A 27,989-nucleotide genomic window follows, 5' to 3' on the forward strand; every position below is an offset into this window, starting at 1 on the left:
GAAAAAATGGATTGATTATCTACAAAACAGATATCAGATTAAGAAATATCAGATTGCCTTTGAATAATTAGAAAGTATTATTTTATGTAATGGGGAGGGGGTTGGGAGATGAAAAGCTTTGGATGTGGTTATTTGGATTGGAAGGGAAAATTTTATTCTATGTTTGGTTTATGTATAACAATACCTTGTGATTGACCCGGAAGCTGGGGAAGGAGGAGGAAGGGGTTTTTTTGGGAGGGAGGGGGAAAAAAGGGGGAAAAATGTTTTTGTTTTTTAAAACTCTTTCAATTAAAAAAAAAAATTTTTGGGTTCCGTTGTGGCCGTAAGACAAGAACTATAGGTATTGGTCATGAAGTTAGAAATCTCCCTCCCGTTCTACCAACGTTAACCTCCATTTTTGTAAGGTTGCCATCAAAATAAAATTACCTTCCAAAAACCAAAGTCAACTCAGCAACAGCCAAAAGAGAATAACAGGATAGAATAACAGAGTTGGAAGGGACCTTGGAGGTCTTCTAGTCCAACCCTGTTCAGGCAGGAAATCCTATGCCATCTTAGACAAATGGCTGTCCAATCTCTTCTTGAAAATCTCCAATGAATGGACCACCCACAACTCCTGGTGGCAAGCTGTTCCACTGATTAAATTGTCCTAATATCAGGAAGTTTGGAGAAACTTCCAGGTTGCTTCTCTCCTCGATTAGTTTCCATCCGTTGTTTCTTGTCCTGTCCTTCTGGTGCTTTGCAAAATAGGCTGACTGACTCTTCTCTGGGGCAGCCCCTCAAATGTCCTTGAGTGGCTCAGACTGCTAAGACAGTCTGTTATTAGCAGCAGCTGCTTGCAATTACTGCAGGTTCAAGCCCCACCAGGCCCAAGGTTGACTCAGCCTTCCATCCTTTATAAGGTCGGTAAAAAGAGGACCCAGATTGTTGGGGGCAATAAGTTGACTTTGTATGTAATATACAAATGGATGAAGACTATTGCTTCACATAGTGTAAGCCGCTCTGAGTCTTCGGAGAAGGGCGGGATATAAATGCAAAAAAAAATAAAAATATTGGAGTAGGATTATCATGTCACTCCTAGTCCTTCTTTTCATTAAACTAGACATACCCAATTCCAAGAAACGTTCGGTAGATCTTTTAGCCTCCAGCCCACTAATCATCTTCATTATTTTTCTTTGTATTCTTTCTAGAGTCTCTTTTGGAAATCATTCTGAGTCAGCCGCCTAGCAATGAACCATTGCAAAATAACTTGATCCTTCTATGTCTACCCAGTGATTGACAGTTTGGGAATCTAATGATTACCTGCACGTGTATATAATGCACTTCCAAATAAGCAGTCCCACAAATGCCAATGATCTTGAACCTGAATGATTTTTTTTAATCCCCTTCTTCCTTTGAAAAAGGAAAGACAAAGGCACCAACTTCTGACTCTCTTTAGCACTGTAGAAGATAACATTACAACCACAATTTTTTTGTTTTTACCCAGCAGTATACACAAGCCATTTCTATAACAAAAACAAAGTTTTAATTTTTTTTCCCCCATCGCAAGCACAAAACCCAAAAGCAATTTCAGAGGAGAAACAAAGTGAGATATATTCTCTTCTCTGGATAAAAGAATCCATTTGATCACCTCAGCTTCTCTTTGCTGTGGGGAGTAATATATGTTTCTGTTAACTCATTAATCTTTGTCATAATTGATATTAAGAAAATCCTCCATTTTATTTCATATAAAAAAGAATACACTTTTTTAAACTTATGATATTTAAAAGTACTCAAGTATTATATAGGTAAGGTAAAGGTTCCCCTTGCATATATTTGCTAGTCGTTCCTGACTCTAGGGGGCAGTGCTCATCTCCGTTTCAAAGCCGAAGAGCCAGCGCTCTTCATGTGGCCGGCATGACTCAAAGCCAAAGGCACACGGAACGCTGTTCCCTTCCCACCAAAAGTGGTCCCTATTTTTTCTACTTGCATTTTTACGTGCTTTCAAAACTGCTAGGTTGCAGAAGCTGGGACAAGTAACGGGAGCTCACCCCATTACGCAGCAGCACTAGGGATTCGAACCACTGAGCTGCTGACCTTTTGATCGACAAGCTCAACGTCCTAGCCCCTGAGCCACCGCGTCCCTCAAGTATTATATAATAAGGTAAAGGTTCCCCTCGCACATATTTGCTAGTTGTTCCCTACTCTAGGGGGCAGTGCTCATCTCTGTTTCAAAGCCGAAGAGCCGGCGCTGTCCGAAGACGTCTTCATGTGGCCAGCATGATTCAAAGCCAAAGGCGCACAGAACTCTGTTCCCTTCCCACCAAAAGTGGTCCCTATTTTTTCTACTTGCATTTTTTACCTGCTTCCTAACTGCTAGGTTGGCAGAAGCTGGGACAAGGAACGGGAGCTCACCCTGTTACGCGGTACTAGGGATTCGAACCTCTGAACTTTCTGTCGACTTTTTGATCGACAAGCTCAGCACCTTAACCGCTGAATCACCACGTCCCTTCAAGTATTATATATAAAGGAGAAGGAAAAAAACCCTTCATTTTAAACTCAGAGTCTTATTCCTTCATGCTGGAGAGAAGTTGTTGTTGTTTTTTAAAACGAAATGGTCCGGCCAGACAGTCCGTAGACCTCTGCAGCTTCACCTGGAATGCACCCATAAAAGTCCAGACAAAGGGAAGACAATTGTGGTGTTTCTTTCGTGGCTGAACAACGAGACTCCCAGACGAAAAGAATAAACAAGAATTGCTCCAATCTGCCAATTGGACTCAACGGCCCCCAAATGATGCTTGGCTTTTAACGCCACGATTCTGCAGCCAAGTTCGGAATGAAGGTCTAAATAGGCCACAGGGAGAAGCTGGTACTGCCAACTTTTTTTTCCCCTTTTTGCAAAAACAACCTGCTTAACTAACCCAGAGAGAATTAAATTATAAGCTCCAGCCAGACGAGTTTTCAAGCTCAAACTGTCTCAAGAATTTCACACACAGAGAGAGAGAGAGAGAGTTTTTTCGAAAGGCAACCGGACTTCCTTGGGGGTTTTATTTCCTTGAAGATGTTTCGCTTCTCACTCAGGAAGCTTCATTGGTTCATCGTCTTCAAGGGGGGAAAAAAAACCCAAGGAAGTCCGGTTGCCTTTCGAAAAAGCACCGTGACTTGGATGACGGAGAATCTCCACAGACATCAAACAGAGGTTTTCAATCAAGGGCCGTTGACATCGAAGAGGGAAAGGTTTCTGGAGAGAGAGAAAAAAAAAAGGAAGAAAACCATGGCTTGGTGCGCCCTTTGGAAACGTAACATCATTAAATTCAGAGGGAGGGGAAAAAAACTGCAAAAACGAGATGCTTGCAAAACTGAACCATTTCACTTAAGCCACTTCCTGGGGAGTATTTTGCATTAATCGGAACAGTCATAATTATTTTTATTCTTGGGCGGATTTTTTTTTTATTTGCATTTATATCCCGCCCTTCTCCGAAGACTCAGGGCGGCTTACACTATGTCAAGCAATAGTCTTCATCCATTTGTATATTATATACAAAGTCAACTTTTATTGCCCCCCCCGGGATGGACTGTTTTCTTGCAGATTTTCATAACCCAACTAGGGAACATCATCAGTGCTAGAAGAGAGTGGGGTTTGCAGACAGGAGGAGGAGGAGAGGGAGGAGATGGTGGTGGTGGAGGAGGTGGTAGTATGGAGTCAGTGATGCTCTCTGAGCTTGGCTGTTTTCTTGCAGATGTTTCATGACCCAACTAGGTGACCTGTGATCCTACCCAGTTTGGGTAATGAAACATCTGCAAGAAAACAACTAAGTTTAGAGAGCACCAAGGACCTTCCATTTCAACCCTGAAATTCACCTTTATTGAAGCCACCCTCTAGAATCTTCCAGAAAATATCTATTAGGTTAGTAGGTTGAAGCTTTAGTAAGGCAAGGTTCTGTCTATTAGGTGTAAGCAAAGGAAGAACTGGACTCAGCTGCATCTCGCTGTGTCTTTGGGCCTGGGACCGACACAATCTGCCACTTCTTCTCTCTCACACACACACAATCAAAAAGCAGAAAATAAAATGTATGGGAAAAGTTAAGCACGCATGCCCACCCATCGGGCGCCTGGGGTTGAGAGTATTTACTCAATTTCGGGAGGCATTTTTAAACAATAAGGAAGTAAACTCCACCGCAATCAGGTGGACTGGGCAGCTCTAACAAATGTAAACAATACAACAACAAACTTTCCAAACTTCCCTACCCATTTGAAAAGCAGAAAGAAATGTTGAGACACGAACTAAAAAAAAAAAACGCAGTAAAACATAATTATAAAAGTGAATGTGGTCAAATCTTCAAGCGCATCTTACAAGCGGCAAGACAAAAGAAATCAAAGAGCAATAAAACTGCATTGATCGGATAGTAACGAGACAACATAACAGATCTGGGTGGCCTGGAAATCTTTTTCAAGGGGGGTAGTTGTTCACAGCAAGTTTCTACCAACTGAAATGTGGGTTAAGGTTTCAGGAATCCCTTCACCACAGGAGCAAAGTCTGCTTGGATGGGGTGTCTCCATTAACAGAGGCCTCTCAAAAACAGCTGGAAAATCAACACTCGCCAAAATGAGCCCTCTTGTGAATTTGGGAACAATTATTTCACTCGTATCTTTTAACTTTTAAAATATGATTGGGTTTGACATGTTTATGGTTTTATCTTCCCCCCACCCCCCATTGAACACTGCCCAGGGTCTAATCTTGTGAGATGGGCAGCCATATAAATTGGATGGATGGATGGATGGATGGATGGATGGATGGATGGATGGATGGATGGATGGATAGATAGAGATTGAGATATAGAGATATCAAATTGGATGGATGGATGGATGGATGGATGGATGGATGGATGGATGGATGGATGGATGGATAGAGATTGAGATATAGAGATATCAAATTGGATGGATGGATGGATGGATGGATGGATGGATGGAAAGTAGGGGGGGAGAGAAAGAGAGAGCTGGATGGATGATAGAGATTATAGATAGATAGATAGATAGATGAGAAAGAGAGAGAGCTGGATGGATGATAGAGATAGATAGATAGACAGACAGACAGACAGACAGACAGACAGACAGATAGATAGATAGATGAGAGAGAGAGCTGGATGGATGATAGAAGTGACAGAGAGAGAGAGCTGGATGGATGATAGAGATGATAGATAGATAGATAGATAGATAGATAGATAGATAGATAGATAGATAGATAGATAGATGAGAGAGAGAGAGCTGGATGGATGATAGAGGAGACAGATAGACAGACAGACAGACAGACCGACAGACAGATGGATGGATGGATAGAGAGAGAGAGATGGATGGATGAGAGAGGTGAGAGAGAGAGAGAGAGATAAATGGAGTCCTCAACTAACAATTATTTGCTCAGTGACTGTTCAAAGTTACAGCAGCCCTGAAAAAAGGGGACTCGCTTCCGGGACTCACACTTCGCAGCATCCCCCTGGTCACGTGATCAACATCCCAGCACTTGGCAACTCACATATATTTATGACGGTTGCAATGATTCACTTAACTGTGGCCAAAAAAAGGGTCGTAGAATAGGGGAAACCCCTTTACCAATGTCTCACTTAGCAACATATATTTTGGACTCAGTTGTGGTCGTTAACGCGAGGACTACCTACCAGTCTGACTAAGCCACGGCTGATCCCGGGAATCACCTCCCACTCAGCATCCATCCTCGCAAAAACCGACTTTTAGGCCAATGTTCCTTTTTCAGGCTGAGATCACAACCCTATCTTTTTCATTTGCCCTCCTAGTGTTTATCTCCAAAGTAAACGCCACACACTTGTTGACTCACCCTCAGTTTTAACCAAGCCAAGAAAACGATGCCCCGCTGGATTATTCATCCCCATCCTTCGCCTCAACTCAATCTGCCTGCGTTCATCTGCCTCCACTCCGATGGAGGCAAGGGTGTGAGATCTTCCCCTGTCATCGCCAGCTTAGACTGTTATTTTTTTTTTCATTTATTTATTTGTAGGCCTTTTGTCGTGTCCCACTCCTCCGCTGACGGCTGGGTCCGGGAAATCCGAATCAGGCTTGCCTCTGCAGCTCTGCCCAAAGTCCTAGCAAAGTCCTCAGAGCAGGCAGGAGACCAGTAAGTGACTTCAGCAAGATAAGTTCGACTTTGCCTGACTCAGAGACTGCCAGAAAGCAGATCCTTTATATAGGCCATGGGGTGTGGCTCCATGACTCAGCACTCATTAAGGCCTGCCCCTCCCTTCCTTCTGTTGCCTCCGCCTCTCCAATCTTCTGATGCGAGGGTCACTCCAATCAGCTGTTCTTGGGAGTAAACCCTCCTCAGGCTCACCTGCTGTGGAGGAGGGGGAGGGGTCTAGCTGCTCCGTTTGCCTGGGCATGGAGTCAGGGCTGGGGCAGGGAGATGCTCCTTCTTCTGCAGTTTGTGGGGGCATGGAGCCAGGACTGGGACCGGGAGGCATACATTCCTCAGTGTTGGGGAGCAGGTAAGAAGGCCCCGGCTGCTCTGAGGGCGGGCAAGACACAACACCTTTATTATTTTTATGAATAAACCAAGGCGTGGAACAGCACATCTCTCTCCTCCTATTCCCTCCACAACAACCCTGTGAATGGGTTGGTTTGAGGGAGGAGGACTGGCCCAATGTCACCTAGCCGGTTTTCGTGCCTAAGACAGGACTAGAACTCCCAGTCTCCTGGTGATTGCCCCAAAGTCCCCAGTCACCTTTCTTGCCTAAGGTGGGACTAGAACTCACCATCTCTTGGTGATTGCCCCAAAGTCACCCAGCCACCTTTCTTGCCTAAGGTGGGACTAGAACTCCCAGTCTCCTGGTGATTGGGCCAGTCACCCAGCCACCTTTCTTGCCTAAGTTTTTTTTGTTTGTTTACATTTATATCCCGCCCTTCTCTGAAGACTCAGGGCGGCTTACAGTGTATAAGTTGTGACTAGAACTCCCAGCATCCTGGTGATTGGCCCAGCAATCACCCAGCTGGCTTTCAGAGCTAAGGCAGGACTAGAACTCACCGTGCTGGCTGGGGAATTCTGGGAATTGAAGTCCACAAAGTCATAAAGTTGCCAAGTTTAGTGAACCCAGAACTACACTAAAAGCTGCCAGCAAAGAGACTTCCCGAAAACTTCCAGAATCAAGAGCCGTTCGTCTGATTTTCATCCGTCACCTTTGCGCATCCTTCACGAAGAGCTCACCTGTAAGCCCCTTCCCATCAACTGCACCTTCTAGTCCCCCCCCCACCTCACTGAGCCACTCAAACGTTCTGTGAAGCTGAAGGCCCAAACCTCATGGAGGTAGCGCTGCTCAGCCTTCCATCATCTAGCAGCTACAGGTGGGTCTTCAACTTACGATCATAATTGAGCTCAACATTGTTGTTGTTAAGCTAAACATTTAAGTGTCTCCTTTTATGACCTTTCTTGCCACAGGGGTCAAGTGAACCACTGCAATTGTTAACTTAGTAACACAGTCGTTAAGTGAATCTGGCATTGAAGGTCGCAAAAGGAGATTGTGTGGCACTGGAACCGTCATAAATATGAGTCAGTTGCCAAGGGGTCCAAATTTTGATGACGTGATCCTGGGGATGCCGTAACGGTCGCAAGTGTGAAAAATGGTCCTAAGCAGGGGTGAAATGCTCCCGGTTCGGACTGGATTGGTAGTGATGGTGATGGGTGGTTCAGAGAACCGGTAGCAAAAATCCCTGCCCCCCCCCTCGCACCCATGCCCACCCAATCGCCTGGTTGCCCGTTTCCCCGCTTGCCGCTTCTTTTAAAAAAATGCTTTTAAAAGGTTAAAAAAAAGGCTCCAACGATCACAGCTGAGCCACGCGATCGTCAGAGCCTTTTTTTTTTTACTTTTAAAAGCGTTTTTTACCACCTATTCAGCCGAAGAGGTTGTAAAAAAAATGCTTTTAAAAGTAAAACATAAGATTGCGCGCCACAGCTAATCACACAGACCTCGCGCGCTGTTCTATTTATCCCTTGCCTCCTTTTGGCGTGCACTGCGCACACGCATCTCGCATTTGGTGCGTAGTGCACACTGCACATGTGCAGTGCGCATGCTCAGCCAGACAAACCAGTAGTAAACCGGTTCAGATTTCACCACTGGTCCCAAGTCAGGTTTTTTCAATGCCGTTGTAACTTCCAACAGTCTCTAAAGCAGGGGTCTCCAACCATGACAACTTTAAGACTTGTGAACTTCAACTCCCAGAATACCTCAGCCAGGAGTTGAAGTCCACAAGTCTTAAAGTTGCCAAGGTTGGAGACCCCTGCCCTAAAGGAACTGTTGTAAGTCAATCCCAATTTCACCTCTTGAACACTGGCCCAGACTGGGGTGCCTCTCTTTTTTTATTATTATTATCATTTTTAAAGACTGCAGTCTGGGCAAGAAGTGCTTCTTGGCAGCCTCTCGACATGTAATCCCAGATCTTCTGGGAGACCAGCCACACAGTAATGTAGCCTAATGAATAGGGGTGCCAACCTCTCCGAGGTTCTTCTTCCAAGCTTCACGTAGTCGGAGGAAATGAATTACACGGTACGAGCCACACTGTCCTGGACATCTCAGTGGGTCTGGCTGAGGTTGAAGTTATAAGAATTACTTAGGCAAGGCGAGTGGCATAATGCGTTTGGCCCGCTGCCCTCCATCAATGGCCTTATCCAGAGGTTTTTGCAATGCAGGTAATCGATAAAGGAGAATATTTGTAGCTCGGGGTTGAAATCAAGGGTCCTTGGTGCCCTCTGAGCTTGCTTGTTTTCTTGCAGACCTTTCATTACCAAACTAGGTAACATCATCAGTGCTAGTCAAGAGTCTGGTGCAAAGTAGAGTCAGTGACAGCAAACTGCACTCCTTATTAGCATGATGTTACCTAGTTTGGGTAATGAAATATTTGCAACCAAGGTTACGGAGCACCAAGGATTCCTCACACAGCAGTTCATTTAGTGACCACTCAAAGTTCCAACACTCCAAAAAAGTGACTTAGTACCATTTTTCACACTCACAACCATTGCAGCATCCCTGTGATCCTGATCCAAATCCAGATGTTTGGCACTTGGCATGTATTTATGCCTATGGCAGGATCCCGGGGTCAAACGATCCCTTTTGCAACCATCTTACAAGCAAAGTCAAAGGGGAAGCCAGATTCACTTAATGACCGTGTTACCAACTTAATAACTGCAGCGATACACTTAGCCAGTGTGGTGAGAAAAGTTGGAAAATGGGGCAAATTCCAGTGAAATCTTTCACTTAGCAACGGAAATGTTGGGCTCAACCGTGGTCGTTAAGTCGAGGACCCCCTTGTACAGAACTGACCCCTTTAAAGGGAAAATTGAAATAATCCAGATATCCAATACAGGGAAAAGAATTAGAAGGGACAAGATCCGTTCGGTCTTTTGTCATTATTGGAAAATCAAGCACTGCCTTTTTGTAGCATAAAAATTGGGTAAGCTCTACCCCCAACCTATCATTCTGTAAGAACCTAAAGACTCAGTTCTGCAAATTGGCCGGGAGACCCCAATGCGAGTGTTTGACTCTGGAGGTGGCTGCTAGATTGATAGCAGGCTCCACCTTCCCTCCTCTGTCCCCACTCTCAAATCTTTTTTGCTAACCATATCCGTGTATTTTTTTTGTTTTCTTTTTCCTTGTTCATTTCATGCTTCAATTACTTTACTTTCGCTTTGTTCCAACTTCCTTTTTCTTCTTTGTTTTTTATGTGTGTGAGCTGCTCAGAGAAGGCCGATGGGAAGAGATAGATGGCAAATAAATATAAGAACTCGATAGGTAAGACGAAAATGCCAGATCCAGTCTGAACATTTGGCTGGCTGTGCGCAAAACCATAATAATAAAACCTCCAGCACCATCAAACATCCAGATCTACCTATCCCAGGTCCTTGGTAAAAACTCAATAGGTAGACAAAAATGCCAAATCCAGCCTGAATTTCTGACTGACTGGGAGATGATCAATAACAACAATAGCAACAACAATAATAATAATATACAGATATTACCTTAACAGCTCTTAGGTCCTTGTTTAGGATTTGAACTGTTAAATTTTCACCAGTCCCAGACTGTGAATCGAATAGATTAAATAATAACAATATCAATAAGATTAAATAATAACAACTCCATATTTAGACAAAAATGTCAAACCCAACCTGAACATCTGGCTGCCTATGCAATGATTAATAATGCTAATGATAATAATCATCATCATACAGACGTTACCTTAACAACTCTTAGGTCCTTGTTTAGGACTTGAACTGTTAAGTTTGTATCAGTCCCAGGCTGTAAATCGAATACAAGATTAAATAATAATAAGAACAATATCCATAAGATTAAATAATAACAACTCCATAGGAAGACAAAAATGTCAAACCCAATCTGAACATTTGGCTGTCTATGCAATGATTAATGATGATAATCATCATCATATACAGATGTTACCTCAACAGCTCTTTGGTCTTAGTTTAAGACTTGAACTGTTAAGTTTGTATCAGTCCCAGACTGTGAATCAAATTCAGGATTAAATAATAACAATAACAGGTCCTTCCAAAGGACTCGACAGGTAGATAAAAATGCCAAGCCCAGTCTGAACAAATCATCATCATCATCATCAACCCATATCAACAATTAGCACCAGTCAATGGTATATGTGATCCATTTTTGAATGTTCAGATGACTGTTTCATGTTTAATGAATAACATAAATAATAATAATAATAATATTATTATTAATAAACCCATATCAACCATTAGCACCAGTCAATGGTATATGTGATCCATTTTTGAATGTTCAGATGACTGTTTCATGTTTAATGAATAACATAAATAATATTAATATTAATATTAATATTATTATTATTAATAATAAACCCGTATCAACCATTAGCACCAGTCAATGGTATGTGATCCATTTTTGAATGTTCAGATGACTGTTTCATGTTTAATGAATAACATAAATAATAATAATATTAATAATATTAATATTATTATTAATAATAAACCCATATCAACCATTAGCACCAGTCAATGGTAAATGTGATGCATTTTTGAATGTTCAGTTGACTGAGTTTTGTTTAATGAATAACATTAATAATAACAATAACAATAACAATAACAATAACAATAATAATAATAATAATAATAATAATGGTACTTGGTTGATACCTCGGACGCTGGCAGCAACCCGTATCAACCATCAGCATCAGTCAATGCTATTTGTGATGTATTTTTGAATGTTCAGTTGACTTGAGTTTCATGTTTAATGAATAAAGTAAATAATAATAGGGCCTTCCCTCCCTCCTATCCCAGCTGAGCTGAGTGGGTGTTTTTGAGTTTCTCCTCCCGAGCATCTAAAACCAGCCAGTTTCAAAAGCGGGGCGCAAATGGAGGCTTTGGGACCCCGAACCCCAAAAAAGGAGGAGGCGGCGGGAGGGGGGGAGAGAAATGGAGGCTGCTTCCCCCCCCTCCCCTCCAGCCTCCATTTCTTCCCCCGCCGCCTCCTCCTTTTTTAGGATTCCGGGGCCCCAAAGCCTCAATTGAGGAATGGAGGGGAGGGGCCGGCAACCCCCAAGTCCTGTCTCTCTCGCTCGCCCTGCGCCCCTCCCCCCACCCATCCCCTCCCCTCCCCCCACCCCGGGGCCCCCTCCTCACCCACCGGAAGCGCCCCCCGCAGTGCTGGCACTGGTCGCCCACCCAGCCGGGCTGGCACTCGCACTGGCCGGTGCTGGGCTGGCAGCGTCCTCCGTTGGCGCAGGGCTTCTCGCACGCCTTGCCGTCCGCCGAGGCCGACTCAGCGCCCGGCGCCGCCAGCAGCGACACCAGCAGCAGCAGCAGCCGCCACGGCAAGGCCGGCAGCCCCTCCAGCAGGCCGGACGACGCCCCCCCACGACGCCGGTCCCGCCGCTCCATGGCCGCCGAGAAACACCGCCGACGGTCGCTCTTCGGGCAGAGGCGGCGACGACGAGGAGGAGGAGCGGCCGCCTTTTTTTTCTTTTCTTTTTTTTTTCTTTCTCCCCTCACGGCTGACCCGCCGCCTTCAGTCGCCGGAACCCTCCGGAGGAAGAAGCGGCCCGGAGCCGCCGCGCCGCCATCACGCACGCGCGCGCGCGCGCATATATGTCCCCTCCCGATGACGTCACCCGGCCCTGGAGGCGCGCCCGAAAGGGCGGCGAACGAGCGTTCCGTTGGTCGCGTCTGCACGGAGGGGCTAGAGCGGCGCCGGCCGCTCTGACCGCGCCAGAAAGGCATGGAGAGGAAGGGGGGGGTGAGAGAGGGGGCGTGGCCCCTCCGCCCTCTGGCTTCGCCCGCCAGCAGGTGGGAATCCAACCGGTGGAGTCAGGAGGCTTCAGGATTCCAAGAATTACACTTATTCCTCGACTTGGGACCGCAACTGAGCCCGAAATTTATGTTGCAAAGTCAAACATTTATTAGAACAGAATAGAATAGAATAGAAAATATGGAATGGAATGGAATAGACTAGATTAGAGTAGAATAGAATAGAATAGAATAGAATAGAATAGAATAGAAGTCAGAAACGAATAGAAAATATGGAATGGAATAGAACAGAACAGAACAGAACAGAATAGAATAGAATAGAATAGAATAGAATAGAATAGAATAGAATAGAATAGAATAGAATAGAAAATATGGAATGGAATAGAATAGAGTAGAATAGAATAGAATAGAAGTCAGAAACGAATAGAAAATATGGAATGGAATAGAACAGAACAGAATAGAATAGAATAGAAAATATGGAATGGAATAGAACAGAACAGAATAGAATAGAATAGAATAGAATAGAAAATATGGAATGGAATAGAACAGAACAGAATAGAATAGAATAGAAAATATGGAATGGAATAGAATAGAGTAGAATAGAATAGAATAGAAGTCAGAAACGAATAGAAAATATGGAATGGAATAGAACAGAACAGAATAGAATAGAATAGAAAATATGGAATAGAATAGAATAGAATAGAATAGAAAATATGGAATGGAATAGAATAGAGTAGAATAGAATAGAATACAATAGAAGTCAGAAACGAATAGAAAATATGGAATGGAATAGAACAGAACAGAACAGAATAGAATAGAATAGAAAATATGGAATGGAATAGAACAGAACAGAACAGAACAGAACAGAACAGAACAGAACAGAACAGAATAGAATAGAATAGAATAGAATAGAATAGAATAGAATAGAATAGAATAGAATAGAAAATATGGAATGGAATAGAACAGAATAGAATAGAATAGAAAATATGGAATGGAACAGAACAGAATAGAATAGAAGAATAGAAAATATGGAATGGAATAGAACAGAACAGAATAGAATAGAATAGAATAGAATAGAATAGAATAGAATAGAAAATATGGAATGGAATAGAACAGAACAGAATAGAATAGAATAGAAAATATGGAATGGAATAGAATAGAGTAGAATAGAATAGAATAGAAGTCAGAAACGAATAGAAAATATGGAATAAAATAGAACAGAACAGAATAGAATAGAATAGAAAATATGGAATAGAATAGAATAGAATAGAATAGAATAGAATAGAATAGAATAGAATAGAATAGAATAGAAAATATGGAATGGAATAGAATAGAGTAGAATAGAATAGAATAGAAGTCAGAAACGAATAGAAAATATGGAATGGAATAGAACAGAACAGAACAGAATAGAATAGAATAGAAAATATGGAATGGAATAGAACAGAACAGAACAGAACAGAACAGAACAGAACAGAACAGAACAGAACAGAATAGAATAGAATAGAATAGAATAGAATAGAATAGAATAGAATAGAAAATATGGAATGGAATAGAACAGAATAGAATAGAATAGAAAATATGGAATGGAACAGAACAGAATAGAATAGAATAGAATAGAAAATATGGAATGGAATAGAACAGAACAGAATAGAATAGAATAGAATAGAAAATATGGAATGGAATAGAATAGAGTAGAATAGAATAGAATAGAAGTCAGAAACGAATAGAAAATATGGAATGGAATAGAGTAGATTAGAGTAGAGTAGAATAGAATAGAATAGAAAATATGGAATGGAATGGAACAGAATAGAATAGAATAGAAAAGAATAGAATAGAATAGAATAGAATAGAATAGAATAGAATAGAAAATATGGAATGGAATAGAGTAGAATAGAATAGAATAGAAGTCAGAAACGAATAGAAAATATGGAATGGAATAGAACAGAACAGAACAGAACAGAATATCATAGAATAGAATAGAATAGAATAGAAGTCAGAAACGAATAGAAAATATGGAATGGAATAAAACAGAACAGAACAGAATAGAATAGAATAGAATAGAATAGAATAGAATAGAATAAAATAGAATAGAATAAAATAGAATAGAAAATATGGAATGGAATAGAATAGAGTAGATTAGAGTAGAGTAGAATAGAATAGAATAGAAGTCAGAAACGAATAGAAAATATGGAATGGAATAGAACAGAACAGAATAGAATAGAATAGAATAGAATAGAATAGAAAATATGGAATGGAATAGAATAGAGTAGACTAGAGCAGAGTAGAATAGAATAGATTAGAATAGAAGTCAGAAACGAATAGAAAATATGGAATGGAATTGGAATAGAATAGACTAGAGTAGAATTGAATAGAATAGAAGTCAGAAACAAATAGAAAATATGGAATGGAATAGAACAGAACAGAACAGAATAGAATAGAATAGAATAGAATAGAATAGAAAATATGGAATGGAATAGAATAGAGTAGAATAGAGTAGAATAGAATAGAATAGAAGTCAGAAATGAATAGAAAATATGGAATGGAATGGAATAGAATAGAGTAGACTAGAGCAGAGTAGAATAGAATAGAATAGAATAGAAGTCAGAAACAACTAGAAAATATGGAATGGAATGGAATGGAACAGAACAGAACAAAATAGAAAATATGGAATTGAATAGAATATAGTGTAGAATAGAATAGAATAGAATAGGATAGAAAATGTGGAATGGAATGGAATAGAATAGAGAAGAGTAGAATAGAATAGAATAGAATAGAATAGAATAGAATAGAATAGAATAGAAGTCAGAAACGAATAGAAAATATTCCCCTTTTGACCTTGCTTGTGAGAAGGTCACAAAAAAGGATCACGTGACACCCACCCACCCACCCAAGACACGGCGACGGTCATAAATACGAGCCAGTTGCCGAGTGTCTGAATTTGGATCACGTGACCACAGGGGAGGCTGCAACGGTCATTAAGTGTGGAAAACATAGCTCACTTTTTTCAATGTAACTTTGAACGGCCACTAAAGGGAATGTTGTAAGTCGAGGACTTTCTGTAGTAATGACTCAGTTTCAACTCTTACAGACCGTTTGGAGCAAGCCGTGGTCATAATGACCATGTTTTATGCCAGTTTTGCCCAAACCTATCACTTACACTTCTGGTTTTCGGCAAAACCGGCCCCATTGAGAACCGTGCATTCGTTTAGCGACATTCACTTAACGACTGTCACAAAAAAAGATTGTAAAACTGAGGACAGTTACAACACATGACCATAATAGGTAGGCTCCATTATGCTTGTATATATAGGATCAATGAACTAGTGTGCCAGAACTTTTATGATTATAAAGTATAATAAGAGACAAGATATTCTGTAGCCCAGGCGCCTCCAACCTTGGGGCTGGGGAATTCTGGGAGTTGAAGTCCTCCAGGCTTAAAGTTGCCAAGGTTGGAGACTCCTCCGGTAGCCAATCAAAGCAGTGAAACTTTTCCTTGCCCTTTCCTGTCTAGATGGCCTAAATTGGTGTTTACGCAATTTTAATTATAATTCTTTTTTTCAAGGCAACCCTCCTCCCTCCTCCATAGCATTGAGCCGTATCAAATCACAGATGATTGAGGCATCAATCTTCTATAAAATGCCAAGAGGGACGTGGGATACAAACGGGTGAAATATGGGATCTGTAAAGAGTCTACAGTGGAAGACAATTACGCAACGTTTCTGCAAAACCAAGTGACATTTGTGAGTGACAGACGTGAGTTTCCGCAGAACGTAGTGACATTCCGATACAAAGCTTAGTAGCCATACCAATAGCCCATAGACTTTATATACCGCTTCATAGTGCTTTTGCAGCTCTTTCTAAGCAGTTTATAGAGTCAGCCTCTTACCCCTAACAATACGGTCCTCGTTTTAACGACCTCGGAAAGGATGGAAACCTTGAGCCGGTCAGGATCGAACTGCAGGCAGTCGGTAGAATTAGCCTGCAATACTGCATTCTAACCACTGAGCCACCAGGAAAGAGAAAGGGAATTAAGAGAGGAAGGAAGGAAGGAAGGAAGGAAGGAAGGAAGGAAGGAAGGAAGGAAGGAAGGATATTAGGTAAGTACAGGGCCTGCGCGGATGCTCTGGAAAGGCGAAACACGGGCCTCCTGGAAATTCCAAAAGTCTGGATATGAGCCCCATTTCTGGCCTCCGGAGGGCTTCCAGAGCCTGGGAGAGGTCGTTTTCGCCGTCCCGGAGGCTCAAAGAAAGCCTCTGGAGCCTGGGGAGGGCAAAAACATCCCCCCCACAGCTGTGGTGCAGGAGGCCGAGTAGGCCACGCCCCCATGGCCACGCCCACCCAGCAACCAGGCAGAGAACGGGTTGCTAAAATTTTTCAATCCCACCCCTTCCTTGACCGTTACTGTCACTTGATACAGGGAATCCTGGTCTCACAAGGACAACTGGGATGAGAATCTTTTGTTGCTAAACAAGGTGAAGCGCGCAGTATTACAAATTTTTTTGCTACGGTTCTTAAGCAAATGGCTGCCGTTGTTAAGGGAACCAGGCAGTCATTAAGCAAATCTGGCTTCCTGCAGCCATGAGGAATAGTGGGCTGGTGACCATCCATCTCAAAGGTAAGAAACACTTAAGTTGAACCATCCGCAAATTCTCAACCTCGGCGTCTTTAAGATGGTAGACATCAACTCCCAGAATTCCCCAGGCAGCTTTGCTTTGAACTCTTTGAATTGATGTCCATCCGTCTTAAAATTGCCAAAGTTGAGAAACATTAATCTAAGCCGTCAATAACTTCCTTCAAGAATCTAAGAGGCTATTTATCTGGCTCTGGAGATTGTATACTCTAAATTTAGAGTAAACTGATATTCCTGTTTTGCCCACTTTTGACTCGGGGGAAGTATTTATTCCCACATCCTTTCTTTCCACTCCCAAGATACAAAATCAATATCTACCTCCCTGCAATTTCAATCACAAAGAAAAGGCTTTTCGACTTCCCAAAGACCATAAAGACTTCTTTTTTTTTTTTAATTGGGTTCAAATTCCAGTTTCTATTAATCAGAAATAGTAGCTGCTTCAGGTTTTGGTTCAATGCGTGTTTAAAGAGATACGGATAGTCCTTGGCTTACGACCACAACTGAGCCCTGAAACTATGCTGCAAAGTGAAATACTTGTTAAGCGAGTTTTGTCCCGTTTTATGGCTTGCCTTGCCACCGTTGTTAAGTGAATCCCTGTGGTGGTTAAATTAGTCAGGTCGTAAAATGGGGCAGAGCCCGCTTAACCCCTGCCAGGCGTAGCAATGGAAATTTGGATCATAATGTGAGCCACCCCCACTTTATTTTGAACCGATTGAAGCTTCCGGATGCTTTTTCAAGGGCAGCCCCACGCTGAGCGCATCGCGGCCATCCATGCCACCCCCTTCAAATCCTGCCAGTAGGAACGTGTAACTCTCCGCCTCCGCGGGAGCTTCAGGTCCTCCGTCCTGCGGCTGGTAATACCCGAACTCGAGTCACCTTGTGGAGCAATCAAGCTTGCCCTCGAACCACGCGGAGACTGGACAAAGTACATTTCATGCCATCTGCAGATGTACAGAAAGATTAACTCGGCTTAAGGAAGGCACGGCTTGGTGGCGCAGAGAGAGAGAGAGAGCGAGGGAGGGAAGGAGGGAAGGGGGGGAGAGAGAGAGACGGAGAGATCTCGACTTACGAGGTTGGGTTTTTTTTCATCCTTAGTTCCAGAAGCTGACCTCGCTAAGATAACGTCGTAAATTACAAGAAGCTGCCCCAATGGAAAGTTGGGGAGGGAGAGGAAACGTTGTAAGGTAAAATCACAGGGGTGAAATGTAAAATTTATTACTACCGGTTCTGTGGGCGTGGCTTGGTGGGGGTAATGTGACTGGGTGGGCGTGGCCATTTTTTTTTCTTTTAAAAGCATTTTTTTGACCGAAGAGGTTGTAGAAAAAATGCTTTTAAAAGGCCCCTCTGGCGATCCCAGCTGAGTTGCCTGATCGTCAGAGGCTTTTTTTTTTTAAAGGCAAAAAAAATGCTTTTAAAAGCCTCTGGGGATCCCAGCTGAATTGCCTGATCGTCAGAGGCTTTTCTTTTCTTTTAAAGGCAAAAAAAATGCTTTTAAAAGAACACAAAAGCCTCTATCAGGCAACTCAGCTGGGATCGCCAGAGGGGCCTTTTAAAAGCTTTTGCTTTTAAAAGTAAAAAAAAACAACCTCTGATGATTGCGCAGCTCAGCTGGGCATGGCGGAGGGGGGGGCAGGGATTTTTGCTACCGGTTCTCCGAACCACCCGCCACCATCGCTACCGGATTGGGTGATCCGGTCCAAACCGGGAGCATTTCACCCCTGCATAATCGGGTTTTGTCAGTTTGCTTGCCAGTGTTTGCTTGGCCTTTGGGAGCATCTCTTGCATAGGCAGACTTACAACAGTTCACTTAGTGACTGAGACAAGGCTCAGAGTAACTTTATTGTCACTTTGAATGTCCATCGATCGGCATACATTAAAGTGAAATTTCATTGCCTGCGGCTCTCAAAGGCTCACCACCTCCAATAGACACTGCATAAACCCGACAAAACAAATCAGTAAATAAATACAAAATTATGCTTATATGTAGCATGTATGTACCTTGTGACTTCAAAGTTACTTCAAAGACACTGAAAAAGGTGACTTCTGACCATTGTTCACACTTGTGACCGTTGCAGCCTCCTCAAGGTCACAAGATCAAAACTCAGACACTTGGCAACTGACTCATATTTATGACGGTCACAGTGTCCCGGGGCCATGTGATCCCCTTTCGCGACCTTCTGACAAGGGAAGTCAAGGGAGATTCACTTAACAACCGTGTTACTAAATTAACAAATGGAGTGATTCACTTAATAGCTGAGGCAAGAAAGGTCATAAAATGGGGCAAAACACACTTAACAAATGTCTCACTCACCCACGCAAATTTGGGGCTCCATTATGGTCGTAGTCAAGGACTACCTGTATCGCTCATCTATTTTGAGTAGAGAAAAACAGATTCGATGAAATGTGACCAGATTCCAATGCAACATTTCCCGAAACTTGTCTTCCATCCAGGTCCAATTACAGGTAGTCCTTGACTTACAACCACAATTGAGCTCCACATTTCTATTGCTAAGCAAGACAGTTGTGAAGTGAGTTTTGCCCCGTTTTGCAACCTCTCTTGCCACAGATGTTAAATGAATCAGTGCTGTCGTGTCCCACTCCTCCGCTGACGGCCGGGTCGGGGAAGTCCGTATTAAGCGTGCCTCTGCAGTTCTGCCAAAGTCCTATCAGAGTTCTCAAGGAAGGCAGGAGACCAGGAAGTGACTTCAGCAATCCAAGGTAGACTTTGCCTGACTCAGAGAATGCCAGAAAGCAGGTCCTTTATATAGGCCATGGGGTGTGGCTCCATGACTCAGCACGTATCCAGGCCTGCCCCTCCCTTCCTTTTGCTGACGTCGCCTCTCCATTCTCCGGAAGCGTGGATCCCTCCACCCTCCAGCTGCCAGCAATTCCAGCTCGTGACTGGCTTCATGCTCCTCATATTCACATGCTGTGTGGGAGGGGTTTATTTGCTCGGTCTGTCCGGGCATGGTGCCAGGACTGGGGGCTGGAGGCATGCCAGGCCATTCGTCTTGCTCAGTCTGTCTGGGCATGGTGCCAGGACTAGGGGCTGAAGGCACGTCAGGCCCTTCGTCTTGCTCGGCCTGTCCGGGCATGGTGCCAGGGCTGGGGCCTGGAGGCATGCCAGGACATTCTTCCGAACTATCAGCATCCGGCGACACTGCGACCGTCATAAATACGAGCCAGTCGGCAAGCATATGATAATGTGAATGCTGGGGATCATAAGTGTGAAAAATCGTGATAAGTCCCATTTCTTCAGTGCTATTATTATTTGAAAGGTCAGTAAATGAACGTTTGTAAGTCAAGAGCTACCATACTGCTTCTATCCTTTTCAGCCTACTGTTGTCCCTTGTTTCTAAGAAGCAGATGGGATAAAAACCTATGGAGATCTACCATCCTTATAAAAAACCTATTTATCAGGCCTTTCTTTTTCCCAGGAAAATTCATGTCGTCTTTCTGAAAAGAAGTTTGTGCATCTTTTTTCTACCGGCACTCTGAGGCTGGCGCAGCCCCAACTGTGTCCTCACAAGGTCTGTGTTTGCAAGGATCCTTGATTAAATCCAATCAAGACTCAGTCTCCGCATTTACATGCGGTGCTCAGCCTGGGACTCCCCATCTGCAGGCTTCACAGTTCGGTTATTGTGTGCACAGCAAGACAATGGGCAAATTGTCAAAACTAAGGGTGCGCGGCTGAATGGCTCACTCAGCTTTGTAGAAAGCTGCACGTTTGAGGCAGGATCACTTCTCTGTTGTGGCCACAGATCAAGAGGGTGATAAGACAAGGCCTGTCCCCATGTTGATCTCTGCGGCAAGAGGCTGCTGTATTTAACCAAATTGGGCAGAAGCCAGCCGTGCAGCTGCAGCTGCTCAAAAAGCCAACGCAATCCTTTTTTCACTGCCAAGAAAAAGGGAAGGGGTGTGTGTGTATGATAAACCTGGATTTGAAAGCTCACCCTTCATTTTCAATCTCTTGCTTCTGTTCGCATGACGCGTGAGATGTAGGAATATGGTTTAATCAGCATGTTAAACTAGCTCAAGAGTAGTAACTGTGAGAGGGATCTTAGAGTTCTAGTGGACAACTATTTAAATATGAGCCAGCCGTGAGCAGCAGCTGCCAAAAAAGCCAACACAGTTCTAGACTGCATAAACGGAGGGATAGAATCAAGATCATGTGAAGTGTTAATACCACTTTATAAGCCTTGTTAAGGCCACACTTGGAATACTGCATTCAGTTTTGGTTGCCACAATGTAAAAAATATGCTGAGACTCTAGAAAGAGTGCAGAGAAGAGCAACAAAGATGATTAGGGGACCAGAGGCTAAAATGTACGACAAACGGTTGCAGGAATTGGGCATGACTAGTCTAGTGAAGAGAAGGACTAGGGGAGACAGGATAGCAGAGTTCCAATATCTCAGGGGCTGCCACAAAGAAGAGGGAATCAAGTTATCCTTCAAAGCACCTGAGGGCAGGACAAGAAGCAACTATGGAAACTCATCAAGAGAACCAACCTAGAACGAAGGAGGAATTTCCTAAAGTGAGGATCATTAACAAGTGGAACAGCTTGCCACCAGAAGTTGTGGGTACTCCATCACTGGAGTTTTTTAAAGAAGAGATTGGACTCCCATTTGTCTGGTACAGGGTACAGGGGCTCCTGTCTGAGCAGGGGGTTGGACTAGAAGACCTCCAAGGTCCCTTCCAACTCTTGTCATTCTGTTGTTAAGCCAAGTTGGGCTGTTTTCCAAATGGTGTTTGAGACAGAAGGTTGTTCACATGTTCAGTTTGCTTTGCCAGATGTCGTCTTCGAGAGCAGCAGCCATTTCCGAAGCAGGAGAAAGGCTCAGATGTCCATAGTGGGTTGCTTTGAGTGGGCTGGCTTAGCGGGAAGTGAACCGGGCAATTATGACCCACTGGAGAGATGACCATGGATAAGGAAGTCATGACTCAGCACAAATGGGCAATCCCCTTTTTTTCTTCTTCTTTTTGGTGATAGTTTGACGACTCCAGAAACTGCAGGGTATCTGGCTGTAACCATATCCTTAGAAAAGGGGAGGAAGGCGAAGGGTTTTGACCCTTTTGTGGGGGGCAGTACTTTGAGGGTGTATTGACAATATAATTCCCTTTTTTAAAATTTCAATCTCTTTTGTCCTTATTTCTGGAGATAAAAACAAAGGCAAAACGTCACAATGCAAAACACTGGTGATTTGCTATTCAAATTCGGGAGCTGCCAGGACTTCAGGGGAGGGGAGGGGAGGGGAGGGAGACCACAGGCCAGGGATGGTATTCACTTACCTTCGCTATTGGTTCGCAAATGTGAGTATGCCTGCAAGCGCACAGCCTCAAAAACGGGACATGATGACATCGCCGGTGGGTGGGCGGAGCCTCCTGCAGCCGCCGCTACCAGTTCGCCCGAACCCAGATAGAACCGGCTGAATACCACCACTGCCACAGGCTATGCCTAGGCTGACCACACCTGCTCTACAATACCTTATGGCAGAGGTCTCCAACCTTGGCAACTTTCAGCCTGGCGGACTTCAACTCCCAGAATTCCCCAGCTGGGAGTTGAAGTCCGCCAGGAATTTATATGGCTGCCAGCCTCACTTTTGGCGACTTTGGGCAGCTTACGAAGATAAAACCCCAGTACAAAAATCAATAACCTGCCACCATCAATAACCTGACAACCACTTGACAGGATCCGTGTCACGCCAAGGTGCCCAGCCCTGTGGGCAGGACCACATCTTCAGATCTTTTGAAAGAACGTCACGGTGGAGGCCAATCTTATCTCCGCAGCGATGATGTTCCACAGGGAGGGAGCCACCAAGGAGAAGGCCCTTCTTCTGGGTCCCAGCAGATGGACCTTCTTAAGAGGGTTACACCCGTCACATCCCATGGCTCCCCACTCTGGTGGGTGGGATGGATACGACTGAGAACAGATGGTCCTTCAAATAATGATTCCCATCTTCTATTCCAACGCTTCAAATTACAAGACGTCCTCGACTTACGACCACAATGGAACCCAAAATTTCCACGGCTAAGCAAGACAAGTGAATTTTGCTCCATTTTATGACCTTTCTTGCCGCAGTTTTTAAATGATTCGCTGCAGTTGTTAAGGTAGGAACACGGTCTTCAAGTGAATCTGGCTTCCCCATTGAGTTTGCTTGTTGGAAGGTCGCAAAAGGGGATCACGTGACCCCAGGATGCTGCGACCATCACAAATATGATGGTCATATTTGCCAAGTGTGTGAATTTTGGTCACGTGACCATGGGGAAGCTGCAGTGGTCTTAAGTGTGAAAAAGGGTTGTCACTTTTTTCAGTGCAGTTGTAATTTTGAACAGTCATTAAATGAACTGTTGTAAGTTGAGGACTACTTGTACTAACGTCCCAGCTTCCTAATGACCTGAACCAGAAACATGGAGCAGATAAAAGGGATGATAGGAGGCTCTAAAAAAAAAAAAACCAAGAAAGACACATTATGATTCTTCCAAATGGATCTCTTCATTGTTCCTCACTTACAGACAGAATCTTGCCAGATTCAAGCGTGCTAACATTCCTATGAAGCATATACTCTGGGAACTATTAAGGAGGAGCCGTCTTCATCCCTTTTCTCCCACACCAACTATCAGAGCTGAATTGTTTCTCTTGCTCCTCAGGAATGCAGCCCCTCCCTCCAGAGAATCCAGGCCACATTCCATCACAGATGTTGAGAATCAGATTAATGGTTAAAATAAACTGGATTAAAGGTGGCTTTGCAAGCCCAAGAATTGAGGGGTGAGATTCACTGCCTTCCTTTTACTCCTTTGAACCCTTTCTGGTTCATTTAGATTAGGGGTAGCCTAATCTAAATTTAATTTTAATTTAGATTAGGGGCAGCAGTGGCTCAGTGGCTAAAACACTTGTCAATCAAAAGGTCAGCAGTTTGAATTCCTAGGGGTGAGCTCCCGTTACTTGTCCCAGCTTCTGCCAACCTAGCAGTTCAAAAGCATATAAAAATGCAAGTAGAAAAACAGGGACCACTTTGGTAGGAAGGGAACAGCGTTCCGTGCACCTTTGGCATTGAGTCATGCTGGCCACATGACCATGGAGACGTCTTCAGACAGCGCTGGCTCTTCGGCTTTGAAACGGAGATGAGCACTGCCCCCTAGAGTCAGGAACGACTAGCACATATGTGCGAAGGGAACCTTTACCTTTACCCAACCTTGGCCCTATGGACTTCAGTTCCCAGAATTCCCCAGCCAGCTATCCTATGAGTTGAAGTCCACATGTCTTCAAGTCACCAAGGTTGGACATCCCTGATTTAGATCCTTCCCTCTTTCTTGAAATATGGGAAGTGACATTTTTCCCACTCCTGAAAAAAGGCATAAACCTGAGCATTTTGTCATCTTGTGTTGCCTTAAGCTGGTGGCTTATATTGCAGACCTCCAAAACACCCTTGGAAGAAAAGCAAACAAACCCGACAAGTCTAACAAGGCTAACGCAAACAAAGGAAGTTAATTAGCAGATATTGCTTTTCCATAACGGAGAACGTGTTTATTTGCAAGTCACTTGTCTCGTTCAGCTCTTACGAATGTTGTATTATAGATTATCGCTGGGCTTGTGGGTCGTACCTTGAAGCAATCCATGCTTTGTCAGATCAAATAAAGGTCAAAGTGTGGAATGACTTTGAACAAAGCACTTAATGTTGGCGGTTTGCAGAAAGGAAGCAAGCTAAAACTCACCAATTATGCACCTGGTTTGCAGGCCATAAATCACCAATTGTGCACCTGGTTTGCAAGCCATAACCCACCAATTGTGCACCTGGTATGCAAGGCATAACTCGCCAATTGTGCACCTGGTTTGCAAGCGATAACTTGCCAATTGTGCACCTGGCTTGCATGTAAAGGGTATCAGATCCCTCTCTTAATATTTTGGGATTGAAAAATTGGATTAGAAGATTAACACTGGCCTTTACGTTAACTTGGAAGAAAGTAAAGTTAGTCAGAGAACACGCTATAGGTACCCTTCAACTTACGACCACAATTGAGCCCCAAATTTCCATTGCTAAGTGAGGGATTTGTTAAGTGAACGTTTGCCTCATTAGATGACTTTCTTTCCACAGTTGTTAAATGAATCACTGCAATTTATACGTTAGTGACATGGTTGTGAAATGAATCTGGCTTCCCCATTGACTTCGATTGCAGCAGAAGGTTGCAAAAGGGGATCCCATGACCCCTGAGACACTGCAACCATCATAAATATAAGCCAGTTGCCAAGTGCCTGAATTTTGATCCCGTGACCATGGGGACTCTGCAACTGTCATTAAGTGTCAAAAATGGTCCTAAGTCACTTTTCTCAGTGCCAATGTAAACTCAAATGGTCACTAAATGAACCATTATAAATCGAGGACTCGCCGTACATCCCTCCACTCACGTCTGTTGAAAGAAAAATCCAGGTCCAATTCCAAGCTGGGAATAAAATGGAGGCTGAACCAACAAAAGCATGCAGTTCTGGGAAGATGTCCCAATTGGTTTGATGAGGATTTTTATAGGTTCTGAGATGCTGAAGGGGCTTGTGCAATGTAGTCGAGCCTTTTTTGTGCCTTTTGCTATTTCCATGGTTGTGGGTTAATCCTATTACAGTGGAACCTCCGGTCACAACCGTTAATTCGTTCCAGGACTTCGGCTGCAACCCAATTTGTTCATGACCGAAAGCAAGACAGACTGCGCATGTGCATACACAAAAAATGGCGCGGAAGGGAAAATTGCCGCAGCTGGGAAAATCGCCGCAGCTGTGTTTGATCGCCACCTGAGCGAGGATGTGTTCATGACCAGAGTGAAACATTTAGCGGATTTTTTGGTCGGCACCCAATTTGGTTGTGATCAGAAGCATTCATAACCCAAGGTTCTGCTGAGAGGTCATGCATGTCCTGTCCTTAGAATTTGGGCGGGGGATGTAGATTTTAGGAAGCCTTTGTTTTTCTACTTTTAATTCCCTTCTGGGGAAGGTGGGATGAAGGTAAAGTTTTGCTTCGAACAGGCTGGCCTGGATTTCTTCATGGGTCCAAAAATCTCCATCTCTGAAGACTTCAGGCATCTGCTGGAGGCCGTTGGGTCTGCTTTCTGCCTTTAAGAACACGATTCTGTGGTGACCCAGGCCCAAGTAGGTAGGAAGAAACTCAGTCCGTGAAAAAACAAACAAACTTTATTCAAACAGCTAAGAATTACTTCATTCCCAGCGTCGTTCAACTCAAATTAAAACAAATTCCTCCCGACACAAATTCCTCACTCCTATCGCAAACCTTGGTCCAATTAGGCAAACTGCCGAAGGCCTTTCTTGGCAAACGTTCACAAGTCACAAAAACAAAGGCAAGACTTAGACGAAGCAGAAGATGAAGCTACCAACGTTGTTTTCTGGCAAAGCTCAAACGCCGTTGCTGGTCTGTTTTAAGCCTTATGGGAGGGGCCAATCATCTCTTGGCCTTACTCCTGAGTTGTCCTTTTTGCTTGAGCTGCTCTTGCCTTCTGGCAGCTCTTCTCATGCGTGCATTAGGAACAGGCTCCTCCTGTTCCTCTGCCTCACTACTATCAGTCTCTGGAGGCTCTGGAGTCCGCACCTCACTCCCCGATGGCCCTGGCCTCACCTCAGCCACATTGCTGTCCGACTCCGTTACCACCTCCGTAGGCTGCTGATGGACCACAACCGTTTGTTCATTTCTCCCTTTGGGGAAATACAATATTCTGCCTCTTTCAATATTCCCCAAGATATTTCATTCTCTGGAGCAGGGGTCTCCAACCTTGGCCGCTTCAAGACTTGTGGACTTCAACTCCCAGAATTCCTCAGCCAGCAAAGCTCTGGGAGTTGAAGTCCACAAGTCTTAAAGCGGCCAAGGTTGGAGACCCCTGCTCTGGAGGGAGCAACGGCGGCTTCCCACAATCCTAAGTCAGTTTTCTCAGTGCCGTGGCAATTTCGGCCACTAAATGAGCCGTTGTAAATCGAGGACTATCTGTACAGCACTGAAATGGCTGCTCCATTCGCTTCCATTGAGACAGTTGGGCCCTTCCCGGCCATGTTTAGCCCTGAGAAGAAAAAAAAACAATAAAAAATGAACGGGGATAATTTTATTCTCCTCAAAATCCTGAAAGAAAAAATATGCAAATAAATAAATCAATAAATGAAGGAAAGTGAATGTGAAGAGAGAAAAATAGCCACGAGAAACCGTGACAGATCTCCTCAGACCTCACATAATTCCCTTTAAAAGCTTCTCCCCCCTTTTAAGCGTGTTTGGGAGGGCCTGACTCGGGTCAGGCGGGTCGTGCGAAGGCGGCGGCCCTCGCGTGTTCCCTCACATTTAGGGCCTTGGAGCGCCCCCTGCAGGCTGTGAGGGGCAACAGCGCCATTGTCCCTCCGCCGGGCCTGCCGCGCGCTCTGACGGGAGGGGCGGGCCGTACCAACAGAACAGCAGCTGGAGGGAGGGACAAAGGCGGGAGGGAGGAGCGAAAAAGGCCACCCCCGGAGGGCGGACCTATCTGCCTCCCTCCTTTCTCCCCCCACGTCGCTTGGCCGAAGGACATCCCCGCCCGCCGCCAAGATGGTACGGCCCAAGAGCAGCTGTTCGCAAAGGGGGAAAAAGTGAGAAGATGGGAAAGGGAGAAGTCGTTTCCTTGGCAACCGCAGAGCAGCCGGCCACGCCCCTTAGCGACCGCCCTGTCGGAGGCGGAGGAAGCAGGCGGGCCTTAGCAACGCCTCTCTTTCCCCAAGCGGCGCCCTCCGCCCTTGGGGACTCCCAGACCCATCCTCCCCTTTCCTGCCTTTCCAAGACTGCAGCTTCCAGGATTCCCAGCCAGGAGGAGTTTTCACAGAATGCAGAGGTCGAAAGCTCAGAACAGCCACTGAGGATAGTTGCAAAGAAAAGGCTAAGGAGCCGGGTGCGAAGTCTGCAGAAAGGAAGGAAGACGGACAGCTGCCGCTCATCAGTGTTATAATAACTCAGTTTTTTGCAACCTTAAAGGTGGCTGGACTTCAGTTCCCAGAATTCCGCCGGCCAGCATGCTAGCTAGGGGATTCTGGGAGTTGAAGTCCAGGCATCTTAAAATTGCTGAGATTGAGAAA

At 44.3% G+C, this 27,989-nt stretch overlaps 1 protein-coding gene across 1 annotated transcript in view; it reads right to left on the reverse strand.

The window, feature by feature from the left end:
- The window catches only part of ATRN (attractin), a 241,010-nt gene extending 228,896 nt beyond the window's left edge, over positions 1-12,114 (reverse strand). The window contains exon 1 of the mRNA XM_058192126.1: positions 11,658-12,114. Coding sequence (XP_058048109.1) covers positions 11,658-11,911 — 254 coding nt within the window. The 5' untranslated portion in view covers positions 11,912-12,114. The remainder of the gene's footprint in view (positions 1-11,657) is intronic.
- Between the last annotated feature and the right edge of the window lie 15,875 nt (positions 12,115-27,989).

This window comes from Ahaetulla prasina, chromosome 8 (assembly GCF_028640845.1).
Source record: "Ahaetulla prasina isolate Xishuangbanna chromosome 8, ASM2864084v1, whole genome shotgun sequence".
NCBI lineage: Eukaryota > Metazoa > Chordata > Lepidosauria > Squamata > Colubridae > Ahaetulla > Ahaetulla prasina.